Raw genomic sequence first — 17,273 nt, 5'->3', positions numbered from 1 at the left:
ACGCAGCTACTTGTGTTTTGAGAATCCTTCTAGACTTCCTTAAAACTGCGGGGGTGGTTGGGGGGCAGCTCATTTATAGTTAACAACAGATGGCCAGAGTGGTGGCTCATGCCTGTAATCCCAGCACTTTGGGAGGCCAAGGTGGGTGGATGACCTGAGGTCAGGAGTTCGAGACCAGCCTGGCCAATATGGTGAAACCCCATCTCTACTAAAAATACAAAAATTAGCCGGGCATGGTGATGCAAGGCTGAGGCACGAGAATTAATTGAACCTGAGAAGGCAGAGGTTGCAGTGAGCCGAGATTATGCCACTGTACTCCAGCCTGGGCGACAGAGTGAGACTTTGTCTCAAAAAACAAACAAAAATCCCTAATCCAAAATGCTCAAAAATCTGAAACTCTTTGAGTGCTTACATGATACTCCAAGGAAAGGCACATTGGAGCATTTTGGGTTTCAGAGTTTTAGGTTAGGGATGCTCAAGCCAAATATTCCAAAATCTGAAATCCTTCTGGTCCCAAGTATTTTGGAGAAGGGATATTCAACCTGTCCTTCTGAAAAATATGTATATTAGCTACTAGTTGGCTTTTCTTTTTAAAAATGATATATTTTGAGCATATTTATGGGGTACATATGATATTACATGCATAGTATGCGTAATAAGTCAGGGTACTGGGGCATCTGTCACCTCAAGTATTTATCATTTCTGTGTGTTGAGAACATTTCAAGTCCTCTTCTAGCTTTTTTTTTTGACAGAGTCTCATTCTGTTGCCCAGGCTGGAGTGCAATGGTGGAATCACAGCTCACTGCAGCCTCAACCTCCCAGGCTCAGGTGATCCTCCTTGAGTAGCTGGGACCACAGGCACACACCATGCACCACCATACACAGCTGATTTTTGAAGTTATTTTTGTAGAGATGAGGTCTCCCTATGTTGCCCAAGCTGGTCTTGAACCCTTGGGCCCAAGTGGTCCTGCTTTAGCCTCCCAAATTGCCGGGATTACAGGCATAAGCCACCGCGCATGGGCCCAATTTGTAGAGATAGGGTCTCACTGGCTTCTATTTTATTTATTTATTTATTTTGAGACAGAGTTTTGCTCTTGTTGCTCAGGCTGGAGTGCAATGGTGCGATCTCAACTCACTGCAACCTCTGCCTCCTGGGTTCAAGCGATTCTCCAGCCTCAGCCTCCCGAGTAGCTGGGATTACAGGCATGCGCCACCATGCCTGGCTAATTTTTGTATTTTTAGTACAGATGGGGTTTTGCCATGTTGGCCAGGCTGGTCTCGAACTCCTGACCTCAGGTGATCTGCCCACCTTGGCCTCCCAAAGTGTTGGGATTACCGGTGTGAGCCACTGCGCCTGGCCCACTGGTTTTTATTTTTTAACTTAACTCTATCTTGGAGATTGTTTTATATTGATACATTTACAGTTGCCTCATTTTTAATGACTTTACAACAATAGCAATAATAATAACAATGGTTTTGTTGAATCATTATAGTGTGCAAGGCATGGTTACAAATGCTTCATGCTGATTGGCTAACTGATTTGTCTTTGCAACAAATCTGTGAGCTAGGTTCTTGTTTCCATGTTATAGGCAAAAACACCAAGACAGAGAGGTTAAGTTGTTTAACCAGCTAGTATGTGGCAGAGCTGGGATTTGAATCCAGGTACTCTGTTTTCAGAACTTAGGTTCTTTTTTCCTTTTTTTTTTTCTTTTTTTGAGATAGGGTCTGGCTCTGTCACCCAGGCCAGAGTGCAGTGACATGATCTGCCTCCCAGGCTCAAGCCATCCTCCCACCTCAGCCTCCAGAGTAGCTGGGACTACAGCCACCACACCCATCTAATTTGTGTGTGTGTGTGTGTGTGTGTATGTGTGTATGTGTGTGTGTGTAGAGACGGGGTTTTGCCATGTTGCCCAAGCTGGTCTCGAACTCCTGAGCTCAAACAATCTTCCTGCCTCGGCCTCTTAAAGTGCTGGGATTATAGGTGTGAGCCACCACACCCAGCCTCCTAGAGCCTAGGTTCTTAATCACTCTGGGCTTCACAATTCTACTGTAGGGGCATGGTACAGCTCTCTCTCTGCAGATGATGATTTGAGTTTTTTTTTGCAGTTTAAGCAATGCTGTTAAGAATACCAGTGTGTGGGCCGGGCTTGGTGGCCCATGCCTGTAACCCCAGCATTTTGGGAGGCTGAGGCGGATGGATCACCCGAGGTCAGGAGTTCCAGACCTGGGCGACAGAGTGAGACTTTGTCTTAAAAATAAATAAATAAATACGTAAATAATAACAGTGTGCATCAGCTCATGCCTGTAATCCAGCACTTTGAGAGGCCAAGGTGGGTGGATCCCTTGAGGTCAGGAGTTCAAGACCAGCCTGGCCAACTTGGTGAAACCCCATCTCTGCTAAAAATACAAAAAATTGGCTGGGCGCGGTGGCTCACGCCTGTAATCCCAGCACTTTGGGAGGCTGAGACAGGCAGATCACAAGGTCAGGAGTTCGAGACCAGCCTGGCCAACATGGTGAAACCCTGTCTCTACTAAAAATACAAAAATTAGCTGGGTGTGACGCATGCCTGTAGTCACAGCTATTTGGGAGGCTGAGGCAAGAGAATCGCTTGAACCCGGGAGGCGGAGGTTGCAGTGAGCTGAGATCATGCCACTGCACTCCAGCCTGGGTGACAGAGCGAGACTCCGTCTCAAAAAAAAAAAAAACAACAAAAAAAAACAAAACGGCCGGGTGCAGTGGCTCATGCCGGTAATCCTAGCAGTTTGGGAGGCTGAGGCGGGCGGATCATAAGGTCAGGAGATTGAGACCAGCCTGGCTAATATGGTGAAACCCTGTCTCTACTAAAAATACAACAAATTAGCCTAGTCCCAGCTACTCGGAAGGCTGCAGCAGGAGAATTACTTGAACCTGGGAGGCGGAGGTTGCAGTGAGCCGAGATCGCGCCACTGCACTCCAGCCGGGGTGACAGAGCCAGACCTTGTCTCAAAAAAAAAAAAAAAATTAGCTGGGTGTGCTGGTGCATGCCTATAATCCCAGTTACTCGGGAGGCTGAGGCAGGAGAATAGTTTGAACCCAGCCTGGGCGACAGAGCAAGACTCCATCTTAAAAAAAAAAAATCTTGTTATTTATTAATCAATATTAATAACACTAATTTTAAAGCACTTAATATAGGTCAGGGTCTGTTCTAAACCATTTTATCACTTTGAACCTTATGGAATTGCTATTATTTGGAGGCAAGAAACAGTCGTATACTGGCAATTCCCCTGGCTCAACCAAATATATAACATTTCATTTTTTCTTGGGAAGAACCCCCACAAGCAGGTTCTGTTATTATTTGGGTGAAGGGTTAGCAGATGTTCTTCTGTATGGGAAATTAACTTTCTGGCTGCTTCCCCTGGAAACCTGATGAAGGTAGGTGTCAGCTGTGTTGCCAGGCAATGTGACTTAGGATAGCAATTACCCTTATTAGTAAATTGCATATATGAAAATACTTGGTGGGACGCCATGTCCAGTCCTATGGAGTTGTCACCTGAGTTGTTGGTCCCTGTGCACAGGAAGCCTCTAAGCCCAGGTGCACCCTGTACCCATCAATGTGGATCATTGCTTAGCTCCTGGATCTCACCTGGGGGCCACGCATGCTTTTACATGCATTGTGGGAGGTCACTCATTTAATCCTTGCAACAACCTAGGAAGGGCAGTGAGATGTTACCCACTTTACAGAGAGGACACCTCGTTTGAGAAGAGAAATGACTTGCCTATGTCACGCACTCAGGAAGTGTCAGAGCTGGGATTTGAACCCGAACTGGCCTGTTTCTATGGCCTGCTGATGGCTTCTGCAGTTCCTACAACATAAGTGCCATGCAGACAAAGCTGGGGTCTGTCCTGCCCACTTGGTTCTTCAGTGCCAAGTATCTAAGATCTCCCAGCTAGGAAGTGCTGGGAATGTGGCTGGAAGGAAGGAAAAAGTCAAGTAAAGCACAGGGATTTGAGCCTCAGTTTTTTCTCTGTGAAGTGGAGCTAACATTTCTCAACTCCCGGAGTTTTTATTTTTTTAGTTTTCAATTTTTGAGACAGTCTCACTCTGTCGCCCAGGCTGGAGTGGAGTGTAATGGCATGATCTTGGCTCACTGCAGCCTCTACCTCCCAGGCTCAAGTGATTCTCCTGCCTCAGCCCCCCAAGTAGCTGGGATTACAGGCACACGCCAGGCTAATTTTTGTATTCTTTGTAGACATGGCGTCTCACTATATTGCCCCAGGCTGGTCTCAAATTCGTGAGCTCAAGTGATCTGCCTTCCCCAGGCCTCCCAAAGTGTTAGGATTACAGGTGTGAGCCTTCATGCCTGGCCCATTATTTTCTTACCCATGATTCCCCTTAACCCCTAAATATTCCTAAATTTACTACCTAATGTCAAGCCCATTCTCTTATACAACCACAGTTCAATGATCGATTTCAGGAAACTAACACTGAGACAACACTATTAGAATCCACAGACCTTATTTATATTTTGTCAGTTGTTCCACCAATGTTTTTCCCTCCCTCCCTCCCTCTCTCCCTCCCTCCCTCCCTCCCTCCCTTCCTTCCTTCCTTTTTCTCTCTCTTTCTCTCTCTCGCTCTCTCTTTCTTTTTTTTTTTTTCCTTTTTGGCAGACTCTTGCTCTGTTGCCCAGGCTGGAGTGCAGTGGTGTGATCTCAGCTCACTGCAACCTCTGCCTCCCTGGTTCAAGTGATTCTCCTGCCTCAGCCTCCCGAGTAGCTGGAATTACAGGTGCCCACCACCACACCCAGCTTATTTTTGTATTTTTAGTAGAGATGGGGTTTCACCATGTTGGCCAGGCTGGCCTTGAACTCCTGACCTCAGGTGATCTGCCTGCCTTGGCCTTCCAGAGTGCTGGGATTACAGGCATGAGCCAACTGTTCCTGGCCCCACCAGTGTTTTTCCTAGCAAAAAATTCACAAAACCAAACTTTTTTTTTCTTGGCTCAGGAACACAGGTTGCATTTAGTTGTCATGTTTATTTGCTTTTAAAAAGTTAACATTCTCCTCGTTCAAAATTCACACGGTGTGGGAGGATATTCAGAGAAGACTCTGCGGCTTTTGTTCCCCCTCCTACGCTGTTCACTTCCTGAGGGCCACCAGGGTTACCAATTTCCCATGTGTTCCCCGGAGATATTCTGTGTTGACACAGCTAGTCATGTATGTACTTTCGCCCTCTTTTTATGCATACCTAGTTTATTCTATGCTGTTCTGTACTTTAAAAAAAAAACAAAAAAACTTTAAGAGACAGATCTCACTGTTGCCCAGGCTGGAGTGCAGTGGCATGATCATGGCTCACTGCAGCCTCAACCTCCTGGGCTCAAGTGATCCTCCCACCTCAGCATCCCGAGTAGCTGGACTACAGGTGCACGCTACCACACCTGGCCTTGCTTTTCTCTTGGATATTATGTTCTGTTTTTTTCTTTTCTTTTTTGGATATTATGTTCTATTTGGATGTAGGATGCATCTTCCTCTTGTTCTACACTGCGGAATTGTCCTTAGAGTCAGCTGGGTGTGGTGACTCACGCCTGTAATCCCAGCACTTTGGGAGGCCGAGGCAGGTGGATCACTTGAAGTCAGGAGTTCGAGACCAGCCTGGCCAATATGGTGAAACCCCATCTCTACTAAAAATACAAAAATTAGCCTGGCGTGGTGGCACACGCCTGTAATCCCAGCTACCCGTGAGGCTGAGGCAGGAGAATCGCTTGAACCCAGGAGGCGGAGGTTGCAATGAGCCGAGATTGTGCTACTGCATTCCAGCCTGGGCAACAGAGTGAGACTCCAACTCAAAAAAAAATAAAGTCTATGGAGTGCATAAGCCATGGTTCATTTACCTTGTCCCCTTCTGATGGGCACTTAGGTGGTCTCCAGGCTTTTGCTAGCACAGATGGCACTGCAGGGAATCACCTTGAACTCAGATCACTTTGCATGTGTATGAGTGTATCCATCGGTTGAATTTCTAGAAGTGGAATTGGGGCTCCATGGTTTATGCATTTGTCATTCAGATTTTTTTTTTTAAAGTCAAGTTGCCCTCCATAAGGCTTGTTCCAGTAGAACACCCCCAGTATCATGTGAGGGCATCTGGGTTTCCTACATAGGCACCAGCACGGTGGGTTTTTTGTTTTTTGTTTTACTTATTTATTTTTTTTGAGACAAGCTGTCACTCTGTCGCCCAGACTGGAGTGCAGTGGCACAATCTCAGCTTACTGCAACCTTGACCTCCGGGGTTCAAGCGATTCTTCCACGTCAGCCTCCACAGTAGCTGGGACTGCAGGCACGTGCCACTATGCCCAGCTAATTTTTCTATTTTTTGTAGAGACAGAGTTTCACCATGTTGCCCAGGCTCGTCTCCAACTCCTGGGCTCAAGCAATTTGCCTGCCTCGGCCTCTCAAAGTGCTGGCATTATAGGTGTGAGCCACTGCGCCTGGCCGCAGTGGGATTTTTTTTTTTTTTTTTTTTTTTGAGACAGAGTCTCGCTCTGTCGTCCAGCCTGGATTTCAGTGGTGAGATCTTGGCTCACTGGAACCTCTAACTCCCAGGTTCAAGCAATTCTCCTGCCTCAGCCTCCTGAGTAGCCTTTATTACAGGCACGTGACACCACATGTGGCTAATTTTTGTATTTTTAGTAGAGATGAGGTTTCACCATGTTGGCCTGGCTGGTCTCGAACGCCTGACCTCAAGTTATCCACCCGCCTCGGCCTCCCAAAGTGTTGGGATTATAGGTGTGAGCCACCACACCCGGCCCACAGTGGGATTTTTGGAAAGAGTTTTATTGAGGCATAATTCACGTCCCCATACAATTCATTCATTTAAATTGTACAGTTCTGTGTCTTTTAGTATATTCAAAGTTGTGCAAACATTACCACAATCAATTTTAGAATATTTTCATTACCCCCCAAAAGAAACCCTGCATCCCTTAGCCTCTCGGTTCCCCCATCTACCCCAGTCTGGGCAACCACAATTCTACTTCCCATTTCTATGTTAATTTGCCTGTTCTGGACATTTCTCTTTTTCTTTTCTTTTTTTTTTGAGACAGAGTCTCACTCTGTCACCCAGGCTGGAGTACAGTGGCACGATCTCAGCTCACTGCAATCTCCACCTCCTGAGTTCAAGTGATTCTTCTGCCTCAGCCTCCCGAGTAGCCGGGACTACAGGCGTGTGCCACCATGCCCGGCTAATTTCTGTATTTTTAGTAGAGACGGGGTTTCACCATATTGGCCAGGCTGGTGTCGAGCTCCCAGCCTCAGGTGATCCACCTGCCTTGGACTCCCAAAGTGCTGGGATTACAGGCATGAGCCACTGTGCTCAGCTTGATATTTCTTATAAATGGGATCATACCCCTGTGAGGTCCTTTCACTCAGCACATGGACGGTAGCATTTTGATTTGTGCTGACTGGGTGGTGGTTTCACTGGGCAGCACTCTGGCTTAGGGTGGAGATCAAGCCTTTTTCCTATGCTCATGAGCCTTTTGTGTTTTCAGGGCTCCATTGGCCTCCAGAGGACTGGGAGCCTGCCCCGGAAAAGGGGAGAGAGGGCGAGCCAGAGAGGATCCCCCCGACCTCTGTCCTTCCATTGTACTGGTGAGGATCCCCCTGTTCCCCACTTCCTTCCTGCATCAGCACCCATCCTGCAGCAGAGGATGGAGGAAACCCGCACCTATGCCTGCAGGGGAGAAGTGGACGGGCTCAGGCCAGGGTGTATCCAGCCCTATAACCTGGTCCTCTCTACCCTAGAATCCATGGAGGCCTCAGCTCTCCCGCCAGCAGTGGGGGACTCCGGCAGATACCCCCTCTACCAGCTGCTGAACTGTGGCTGTGGGAATAGGTGAGACATCAGAGAGAAGGTGGGGAGATGGGAGAAGAGGCCCAGCCACTGTAACCCACCCCGTCTGTGTTCCCTCCTCCTAGCTGTGGGGCCATCCACCCAGACATTGCCCACATGGAGCAGCTCCTGCAGCAGGCCATGGCGGAGAGGGAGCGGCTGCTCAAGGCCCGGGTGAGAGCCCAGGCCATCCTCTTAGGAACAGAAGAGTGCCCCAGCCCCTCCCTCAGACCCGGGAGACCCCCAAGCCCTCCTCCCTCAGATCCAGGAGTCCAGGACCCCAGCTCCTCCTCCATCAGACCCAGGAGTCCAGGACCCCAGCTCCTTCCTCCCTCAGACCCAGGAGTCCAGGACCCCAGCTCTTCCTCCCTCAGACCCAGGAGTCCAGGACCCCAGCCACCTACTCTCTCAGACCCAGGAGTCCAGGCCCCCAGCCCCTCCTCCCTCATACCTGGGAGTCCAGGCCCCCAGTCCCTGTACCCTCAGAACAGGGAACCTAGGACATTCTCCAGCCACCCTACCATCTTACGGGCTGGCATCCTCATTGAGTGCTTCATCCTGAATCCACAGGAAGGAACAAGAAGGGGCATGGAAGGTTCCTCAGGCCCTGCTGTTCCTGCCATCACGGTCAGTCCCACCCCCACCCTCACGCCCACCTCTCCCTGCTCTGTTTCTCCCCCTGACCTGTGCCCTTTCTTACATCTGACCCTTTCCTCTCCTCCAATTGAACAGAAAAGTGTCCTGGGCTTGGCAAGGGAAAGGGAACTGCAGAGGACCAGTTCCTGTTCCCATGACCTGACGATGGTCATCTCCATGTGTGGCAGGTCCTCGGGTAACTTGCTGTACGCTGCCTCATTTTCCTCTTCTGTACATTGGTGACAATGTCAGCAGTCAGTACAGAAGGAGTACAAGTCCATGCTGGGACTTACTCCTGGCCTCAAGCAATCCTCCTGCCTCAGCCTCCCAGAGTACTGGGACTATAGCGTGAACCACCATGCCCAGTCCATGCTGGAACTTTTAAAAATCATTTAAAATTTTATTTTTGGCTGGGTGCAGTGGCTCATGCCTGTAATCCCAGCACTTTGGGAGGCCAAGGCGGGTGGATCACCTGAGTTTGCGACCAGCCTAGCCAACATGGTGAAACCCCATCTCTACTAAAAATACAAAAATTAGCCGGGCATGGTGGCACATGCCTGTAATCCCAGCTACTCGGGAGGCTGAGGCATGAGAATCACTTGAACCCGCACGTGGAGGTTGCCGTGAGCTGAGATTGTACCACTACACTCCAGCCTTGGCAACAAGAGTGAAAATCCGTCTCAAAAAAAAAAAAAATCAAAACCAAAAAACTGTTTTTATTTTTATTTATTTAAAAAACTCTTTAGGCCAGGCGCAGTGGCTCACGCCTGTAATCCCAGCACTTTGGGAGGCTGAGGTGGGTGGATCACGAGGTGAGGAGTTCAAGACCAGCCTGGCCAAGATGGTGAAACCCCATCTTTACTGAAAATACAAAAAATTAGCCGGGCATGGTGGCAGGCACCTGAAATCCCAGCTACTCGGGAGGCTGAGGCAGAGAATTGCTTGAACCTGGGAGGTGCAGGTTGCAGTGAGCCAGGATCACACCACTGCACTCCAGTCTTGGCGACAGACCAAGATTCTGTCTCAAAAGAAAAAAAAAAAAACCTCTTTATGATAGAAATATTCAAGCATATGCACGAGAGAAGGAGTAGATTAATAGACCCCCAGGTGCCCACTGTGCAGCTTTAATCATTTTCAATATTGAATCTTGTACTTGCCAACTTTTTATTTATTTATTTTATTTAACATTTTAATTTGTATGAGTATATACTAGATATATATTTTATTTTTATTTTTAATATTTTTATTTTTTTCTCATAAGTCTGCTGCACTCCTATATTTTTAATGTATTTTATTTTTGTAGCGATAGAGTCTTGCTATGTTGTCCAGGCTGATCTCAAACTCCTGGCCTCAAACAATCCTTCCATCTCAGCCTCCCAAGGTGCTAGAATTATAAGCATAATTCTAGGGCATTGGTGCCCAGCCACCAATTTTATTTTACTAATCCCATACCTACATCCCATTCTGCACTGAAATATTTTAAAGCAAAATATTGTATCCTTTCACTCAAATATCACTATGTATCTCCAATAGATAGGCTTGTTTTTTGGGGGACAGAGTTTTACTCTTGTCGCCCAGGCTAGAGTGCAGTGATGTGATCTCAGCTCACTGGAACCTCTGCCTCCCTGGTTCAAGCGATTCTTCTACCTCAGCCTCCCGAGTAGCTGGGAGTACAGGTGCCCACCACCACACTCATTTTTTTTTTTTTTTTTTTTTTTTTTTTTTTAGTAGAGATGGGGTTTTGCTATGTTGTCCGGGCTGGTCTTGAACTCCTGACCTCAGGTGATCTGCCTGCCTTGGCCTCAAAAAGTGCTGGGATTACAAGTGTGAGCCACTGTGCCTGGCCAATAGGTTTTTTTTTTTTAACATAACAAAAATTCCATTGTCACATCTTATGAGATTATTAATTTCATTATATTGTAATATATAGTCCATATTCACATTTCTCTCATTGTCTCCAAAATATGTTTTTTTAAATTTATTTATTATTTTTCTTTTCCTTTTTTTTTTTTTTTTTTTTCAAGATGGAGTCTCACTTTGTTGCCCAAGCTGGAGTGCACTGGCACAATCTCGGCTCACTGCAATCTCTGCCTCCAGGGTTCAAGCGATTCTCCCGCTTCAGCCTCTGGAGTAGCTAGGATTACAGGTGCCCACCACCATGCCTGGCTAATTTTGTATTTATAGTAGAGGCGGGGTTTCACCATGTTGGCCAGGCTGGTTTCAAACTCCTGACCTCAGGTGATCCACCTGCCTTGGCCTCCCAAAGTGCTGGCATTATAGGCATGAGCTACCGTGCCTGGCTTTGTTTTCCATTTTTAACAGTAGAGACACTGTGTTGGCCAGGCTGGTATTGAATTCCTGGCCTCGAGCCTCCCTTCTTTCTGGCCAGCCAAAGTGCTGAGATTATAGGCCTGAGCCATCATGCCTGACCCAAAATATCTTTTCACTGTTGATTTATTTGAATCTATATGCAAAGCACACACTATGCATTTGGTTTAATGTCTCTTAAATCTTTTAATCTCTAACAGTTCTGCCTCCCCATTAAAAAAAAATGCTATTTATTTGTGGAAATAATCAAATAATTTATCCTGTTGACTTTTTCACGTTCTTGATTTAGCTGACAACCCCCTTACATAAATTATATTTTTGCCGATACTAATAACATTCATAGAATCAATGCATTTTGTTATAAAGAATGATAAAGCTAGGCACTGTAGCTCACGCCTATAATCTCAGCACTTTGAGAGGCTGAGGTGAGAGGATCACTTGAGTCCCAGAGCTGGAGACCAGCCTGGGCAACATAGTCAGACCCTCATCTCTGCAGAAATTTAAAAAATTAGAAGGTGTGGTGGTGCATGCCTTTGGTCCCAGCTACTCAGGAGGCTGAGGTGGGAGGATTGCTTGAGCCCGGTAGGTGGAGGCTGCAGTGAGCTATGATCGCCCCACTGCACTCCAGCTTCAGTGACAGAGTGAGACCCCGCATCAAAAAAAAAAAAAAAAAAAGAATGATAAAGTATTAAGAAAGTGGTCACTTCTTCCTGATCTCACTTCTACTGCCGAGAAGCCTTCAAATCTATGTTTATACTTTTCCACATGCACCAATCAAGCCATATTTTGTGAATTTGTCTCATCAATAAGCACATCCTTCCCAACCTTTTTGTTTTTACCACCATCTATCCTTCCCTTATTCATTTCAGCCAATATTTATTGAGTGCCTACTGTGTGCTAGACCCTGGGTTACAGCAGTGACCAAGATGACAGTCCCCACCTTTGGGGGAAGCTGATGTTTTAAGGGGGAAGATGGACACAAAGCAACATCAATATGTAAAATAAATAGCATGTCAGAGTCTGATAAGAGCCAGGGAGCAAAATAAGGCAGGAACGGCAGTGGGATCTTCTGCGTTGTTAGGCATAAGCTTGTGCTCATTAAAAACGAAGCACAGGCCGGGCGCAGTGGCTCACGGCTGTAATCCCAGCACTTTGGGAGGCTAAGGCAGGCAGATCACCTGAGGTCGGGAGTTCGAGACCAGCCTGACCAACATGGAGAAACCCTGTCTCTACTAAAAATACAAAAATTAGCCGGGCATGGTGGCATGTGCCTATAGTCATGGCTACCCGAGAGGCTGAGGCAGGAGAATTGCTTGAACCGGGAAGCAGAGGTTGCAATGAGCCAAGATCACAGGACTGCTCTCCAGCCTGGGTGACAGAGCAAGACTCTGTCTCAAAACAAACAAACAAACAGAATTGCTCCTGCTCTGGTATTCTGCCTGCCTTGTAGTGTCTCATTTATTAAACAGTCCCCTGCTGTGTGCTTTGTCCCCTGCTGCACACCCCTGCTATTTTTTGCGCACATGAGCAAGTGTGTCCCTGGGCTTCACACCTAGAAGAGGAACCTCTAAGTGAGAGACCCTGAGGGCAGCCACCTCATCCTTGAAACAGCCCCAGAGGAGGGTGCTGTGATAACCCTGGTGTTTTAGCACAGGGAACTGAGGCTCCCAGAAGGGCAGGAGTTCTGTGGAGGTGACACAGCCAGGCAGTGGTGGAATCCCAAGCCCATCCCTGGTCTCTTCCTAGATTGGGGCCCAGCTCCCCTACATCCTAGTTTGGTGACCTTGGAGAGTCACCTCTTCTTAAAGCCTCAGTTTCTTGATCTGTCTAGCGGGGACATTAATGGGTTGTTTTGGAGAAGAAACGAGGTAATCACAGTGACCACTTGGCATAGTGCCTGACACAGAGCGGGAGCTTCCACACACGGTGGTGATCCTTGCTCTTCCTGTGTGGATTTGGGGAGATTGCAGGCCCAGCGGGTGCTCTTTAAACCTGGCCTTTCCCTCCCTGCAGTCCTCCTCCCTAATCCTTCTCATTTCCCCACCTCACTCTCCTGTCTCCAACCAGTAAATCTCTTCTCTGTTTCTCATCCCTTCTTGCTCTGGCCTTGCTTCAGTTTTCTTTCTTTTCTTTCTTTTTTTTTTTTTTTTTTTTTTCCAGAAACGGTCTCCCTTTGTCACCCAGGCTGGAGTGCAGTGGTGTGATCTCGGCTCACTGCAACCTCCACCTCCTGGGCTCAAGCGATTCTCCCAATTAGCTGGGATCCTAGGCACACACCACCACACCTGGCTAATTTTTGTATTTTTTTTTTTTTTTTTTTGAGATGGAGTTTCGCTCTTGTTGCCGAGGCTGGAGTGCAATGGTGCCATCTTGATTCACCGCAACCTCCACCCCCCGAGTCAAGCGATTCTCCTGCCTCAGCCTCCTGAGTAGCTGGGATTACAGGCATGCGCCACCATGCCTGGCTAATTTTGTATTTTTAGCAGAGACAGGATTTCTCCATGTTGGTCAGGCTGGTCTCGAACTCCCAACCTCAGGTGATTCCCCCACCTTGGCTTCCCAAAGTGCTGGGATTGTAGGCGTGAACCACCATGCCCGGCCTAATTTTTGTATTTTTTGTAGAGACAGGGTTTTGCCATGTTGCCCCAGGCTGGTCTCAAACTCCTGGGTTTAAGTGATCCTCCCCTCTTGGCCTCCCAAAGTGCTGGGATTGCACGTGTGAGCCACCACACCCATCCTGCTTCAGTTTTCTAACTCCTTGACACTCAAAGTGTGGCTGGTGGAACAGCAGCATCAGGGCCCACCTGGGAGCTTGTCAGACATGCAGAACCTCTCCCCCTACTCCAGACCCCACCCTGAAATGACTGAATCAGAGTCTGCATTTTAACATTTTAACAAAATCCCCAGCTGATCTGCTTGCATGAAGAAATCTGAGATGTACTGCCCTGAACCTCAGTTTGACCTCCGGAATCATACCACTGTTTGCAGGGATTATTTGGGAGGAATAGGTTGGATCAGACCAGCTCATGGTCAGGCTCTCATAAATAGTGGACACTTGTATTGCCTTAAATTCTCCTCCCCAACCTGTATGACCATCTGAGGTGACCACTCTACCTGGTGAGTCCTGGCTCTGTCAGCTCTGGCTGTGTGACTTGTGCCGAGTGACTTAACCTCTCTGAGTCTTGGTTTCCACATCTGTGAAATGGAGATAAATGTGCTTACCCCTCCAGGAGAGTTTGAGGGGGCAGAGATTATACCTAGAAAGTACTTAGCAGAGGATTATATTCATTAATTTCATCACAACAATAATAACAACAATAATAATGTAAACAAGCTCTCTTTCTTTTTTATTTTTGAGACAGGGTCTCACTCAATCACCCAGGCTGGAGTGCAGTGGTGCAATCATAGCTCAATGCAATTTCGATCTCCTGGGCTCAAGCGATCCTCCTGGGCTCAGCCTCCTTAGTAGCTGGAACTACAGGTGTGCGCCACTAGGCCCAGCTAATTTTTTGGATTTTTAGTAGAGATGGGGTCTCACTATATTTGCCCAGGCTTGTCTCCAACTCGTAGCCTCAAGTGATCCTCCCACTTCAGCTTTCCAAAGTGCTGGGATTACAGGCATGAGCCACTGCACATAGCTACTCTTGTCTCTCTCTCTCTCTTTTTTTTTTTTTTTTTAAATAGAGAAGGGGTCTTCTATGTTGCCCAGGCTGGTTTCAAACTTCTGGGATCAACGGATCCTCCCACCTCAGCCTCCTGAGTAGCTGGAATTACAGGCTCAAGCCACCACACAGGCTCCAATCTTCATTTCTTTCTTCCAAAAAAAAATTTTTTTTTTCAGAGACAGGATCTCACTGTGTTACCCAGGCTGCCCTTGAATTCTTAGGCCTAAGGGATCCTCCTGCCTCAGCCTCCGAAAGTTCTGAGATTACAGGCATGAGCCACCATGCCTAGCCCAATGTTCATTTCTTTTGATAGGCCTCTGATGTTTCAGGGTGAGCTCTAGGGTCAGAAATACCTGGGTTCGTGTCCCAGTTCTGCTGCCTAGAAGCTCTGTGTGACCTCGGGTGCATTATGTCATCTCTCTGTACCTCATTTTGCTCATTTGTAAAATGGGGCTCACAGTTGCCATGAACTGCCAAGGAGCTGATGTCCATAAAGTCTTGGGCAGAGCATCATAGTCAATCCATGTAGCCGTTGCATTTGTCAGATGGTCCAAGTTAATATTACCCTCTAAAGGCTATAGTGGGCCTTACATGCAAGCTGCTATGACTTGCTCCCCTCGAGGGGCTCCAGGCTGTAGAATCCCCCGCCCCTTACACCAGCTGCCCCTTCTCTTTGCTCCCCAGGCCCCGCCCACCCCACCCCACCCTCCAGGCCGGCGAATCTTGGATCTCCGGCAGCATCTGGAGGGATGGGGCCACAACCCAGAAAACTGCCCACATGTGCAGGTGTCTGGGGGCTGCTGCCGCGGACCCCTGGTGAAGATGGGCGGCCGCATCAAGACCTGGAGGAAGCGATGGTTCTGCTTTGACCGCCAAGCCCGCCGCTTGGCCTACTATGCAGGTAAGCCCAGCCTGGCCACCACGGGCCCCAGGACGCTGGAATTCCACTCTGGAGGCCTTTCCTCTACAGGCACCAGAAATCCTGGCCCCCACTTTCCATGTTCCCCAGGATCCAGAAGTTTGGTTCCCTAGCTCCTACCTTCCCCACAACCCAGGAGTCCAGGCTCCCAGCTCTCTCTTTCCTCCAGACCCTGGAGTCCAAATCCCCAACCCCTCTTTAAGCCACCCAGAATTCAAACCCCCAGTCCTCCTCAGGGACATAGATAACAGTTTAGTACAATTCAAGCTTCCCAGGGCCCATGTTCCTAAGACACCCATGAGTCTGAACCTGCACTGTCAGCTGCCCCCAACCCCCCAACAGCCAGGAGTCTGGGGCCCTTGTCCTTCTCTAGGAGAATCAATTATTCCAAACCTCTCCTTGGACACTTTGTTCTTTTTTGTTTTTTGTTTTGGAGACAGAGTCTTGCTCTGTTGCCCAGGCTGGAGTGCAGTGGCGCGATCTCAGCCCACTGCAACCTCCACCTCCCCAGCTCAAGCGATTCTCCTGCCTCAGCCTCCTGAATAGGCGGGACTACAGGCTCATGCCACCACACCCGGCTAATTTTTTGTATTTTTAGTAGAGATGAGGTTTCACTGTGTTAGCCAGGATGGTCTCAATCTCCTGACCTTGTGATCTGCCTGCCTCAGCCTCCCAAAGTGCTGGGATTACAGTCTTGAGCCACTGCACCCAGCCTTCCTGGACACTTGTATTGCCTTAAATCCTTCTTCCCTAACCTGTTATGACCATTTGACTCTACTTGGTGAGTCCTGGCTCTGTCAGCTCTGGCTGTGTGACTTGTGCCGGGTGACTTAACTTCTCTGAGTCTTGGTTTCCACATCTGTGAAAAGGAGATAAATGTACTTACTCCTCCAGGAGAGTTTGAGGGGGTTAGAGATTATACCTAGAAAGTACTTGAGCACTCCCTGAGTTCCTTCCCTTCTCAGAGGCCGAGACATTCAGGGCCTAGGATTCCAGCTCCACAGACCCCACTCCCCAGTCGTGTCCAATTTCTGCACCCAGTCTCCCATCCAGCATTAACATTCACTCACCTCCCAACCTTTAGAGACCTTCAGACCCTTGTCACCATGTTTCTTACCCCAAATCCAGTCTCAGGACTTAGGGCCAATGACCCTCACCTCGACACACACAGACACACCTTTCTCACTGGCTCCCTTTTTCTCTTACCTCCCCTACCAGACAAAGAAGAGACCAAGCTCAAAGGTGTCATCTACTTCCAGGCCATTGAGGAAGTCTATTACGATCACTTACGCTGTGCCTTCAAGGTGAAGCCCCTCAATGTCACCCTGCCCTCCCAGCTGGAGACCCAGTTGGAGTCAGGCCTTATCTCATCCCTGGCTCATCCTGGGGAAAGCCACCCGCAGCTTCTCCTGTCAGGGTACTCATAGGAGTACAAACAGGTCAGCTGACTGCATGGACTGAAAACTAAGAGCCCAGACTCTGGCTTTCAGCCACTGTTAATTTTCTTTTTTCTTTTTTCTTTTTTTTTTTTTTTTAAGATGGAGTCTCATTCTGTCGCTCAGGCCGGAGTGAAGTGGCGCCATCTCAGCTCACTGCAACCTCTGCCTCCCTGGTTCAAGCAATTCTCCTGCCTCAGCCTCCTGAGTAGCTGGGATTACAGGCACCCACCACCATGCCCGGCTAATTTTTGTATTTTTAGTAGAGAGGGGGTTTCACTGTGTTGGCCAGGTTGGTCTCAAACTCCTGACCTCATGATCTGCTCACCTCAGCCTCTCAAAGTTCTAGGATTACAGGCGTGAACCACCATACCACACGTGGCTCTTTTTTTTTTTTTTAAGATGGAGTCTGGCTCTGTCGCCCAGGCTAGAG

At 48.1% G+C, this 17,273-nt stretch overlaps 1 protein-coding gene across 3 annotated transcripts in view; it reads left to right on the top strand.

Annotated features, from left to right (window-relative positions):
- Positions 1–17,273, top strand: part of PHLDB3 (pleckstrin homology like domain family B member 3) — a 30,610-nt gene that overhangs the window by 10,950 nt on the left and 2,387 nt on the right. For all 3 annotated transcript variants that reach the window (XM_054540581.2, XM_054540583.2, XM_024237570.3), the window contains 6 exons: positions 7,516–7,615; positions 7,769–7,859; positions 7,943–8,030; positions 8,427–8,483; positions 15,170–15,386; positions 16,623–16,708. In XM_054540581.2, coding sequence (XP_054396556.2) covers positions 7,516–7,615; positions 7,769–7,859; positions 7,943–8,030; positions 8,427–8,483; positions 15,170–15,386; positions 16,623–16,708 — 639 coding nt within the window. The remainder of the gene's footprint in view (positions 1–7,515; positions 7,616–7,768; positions 7,860–7,942; positions 8,031–8,426; positions 8,484–15,169; positions 15,387–16,622; positions 16,709–17,273) is intronic.

Source organism: Pongo abelii, chromosome 20 (genome assembly GCF_028885655.2).
Source record: "Pongo abelii isolate AG06213 chromosome 20, NHGRI_mPonAbe1-v2.0_pri, whole genome shotgun sequence".
NCBI classification, from domain to species: Eukaryota; Metazoa; Chordata; class Mammalia; order Primates; family Hominidae; genus Pongo; species Pongo abelii.
Note: the sequence above shows the minus strand (reverse complement) of the source record. Positions and strands in the feature narration are given on the sequence as shown.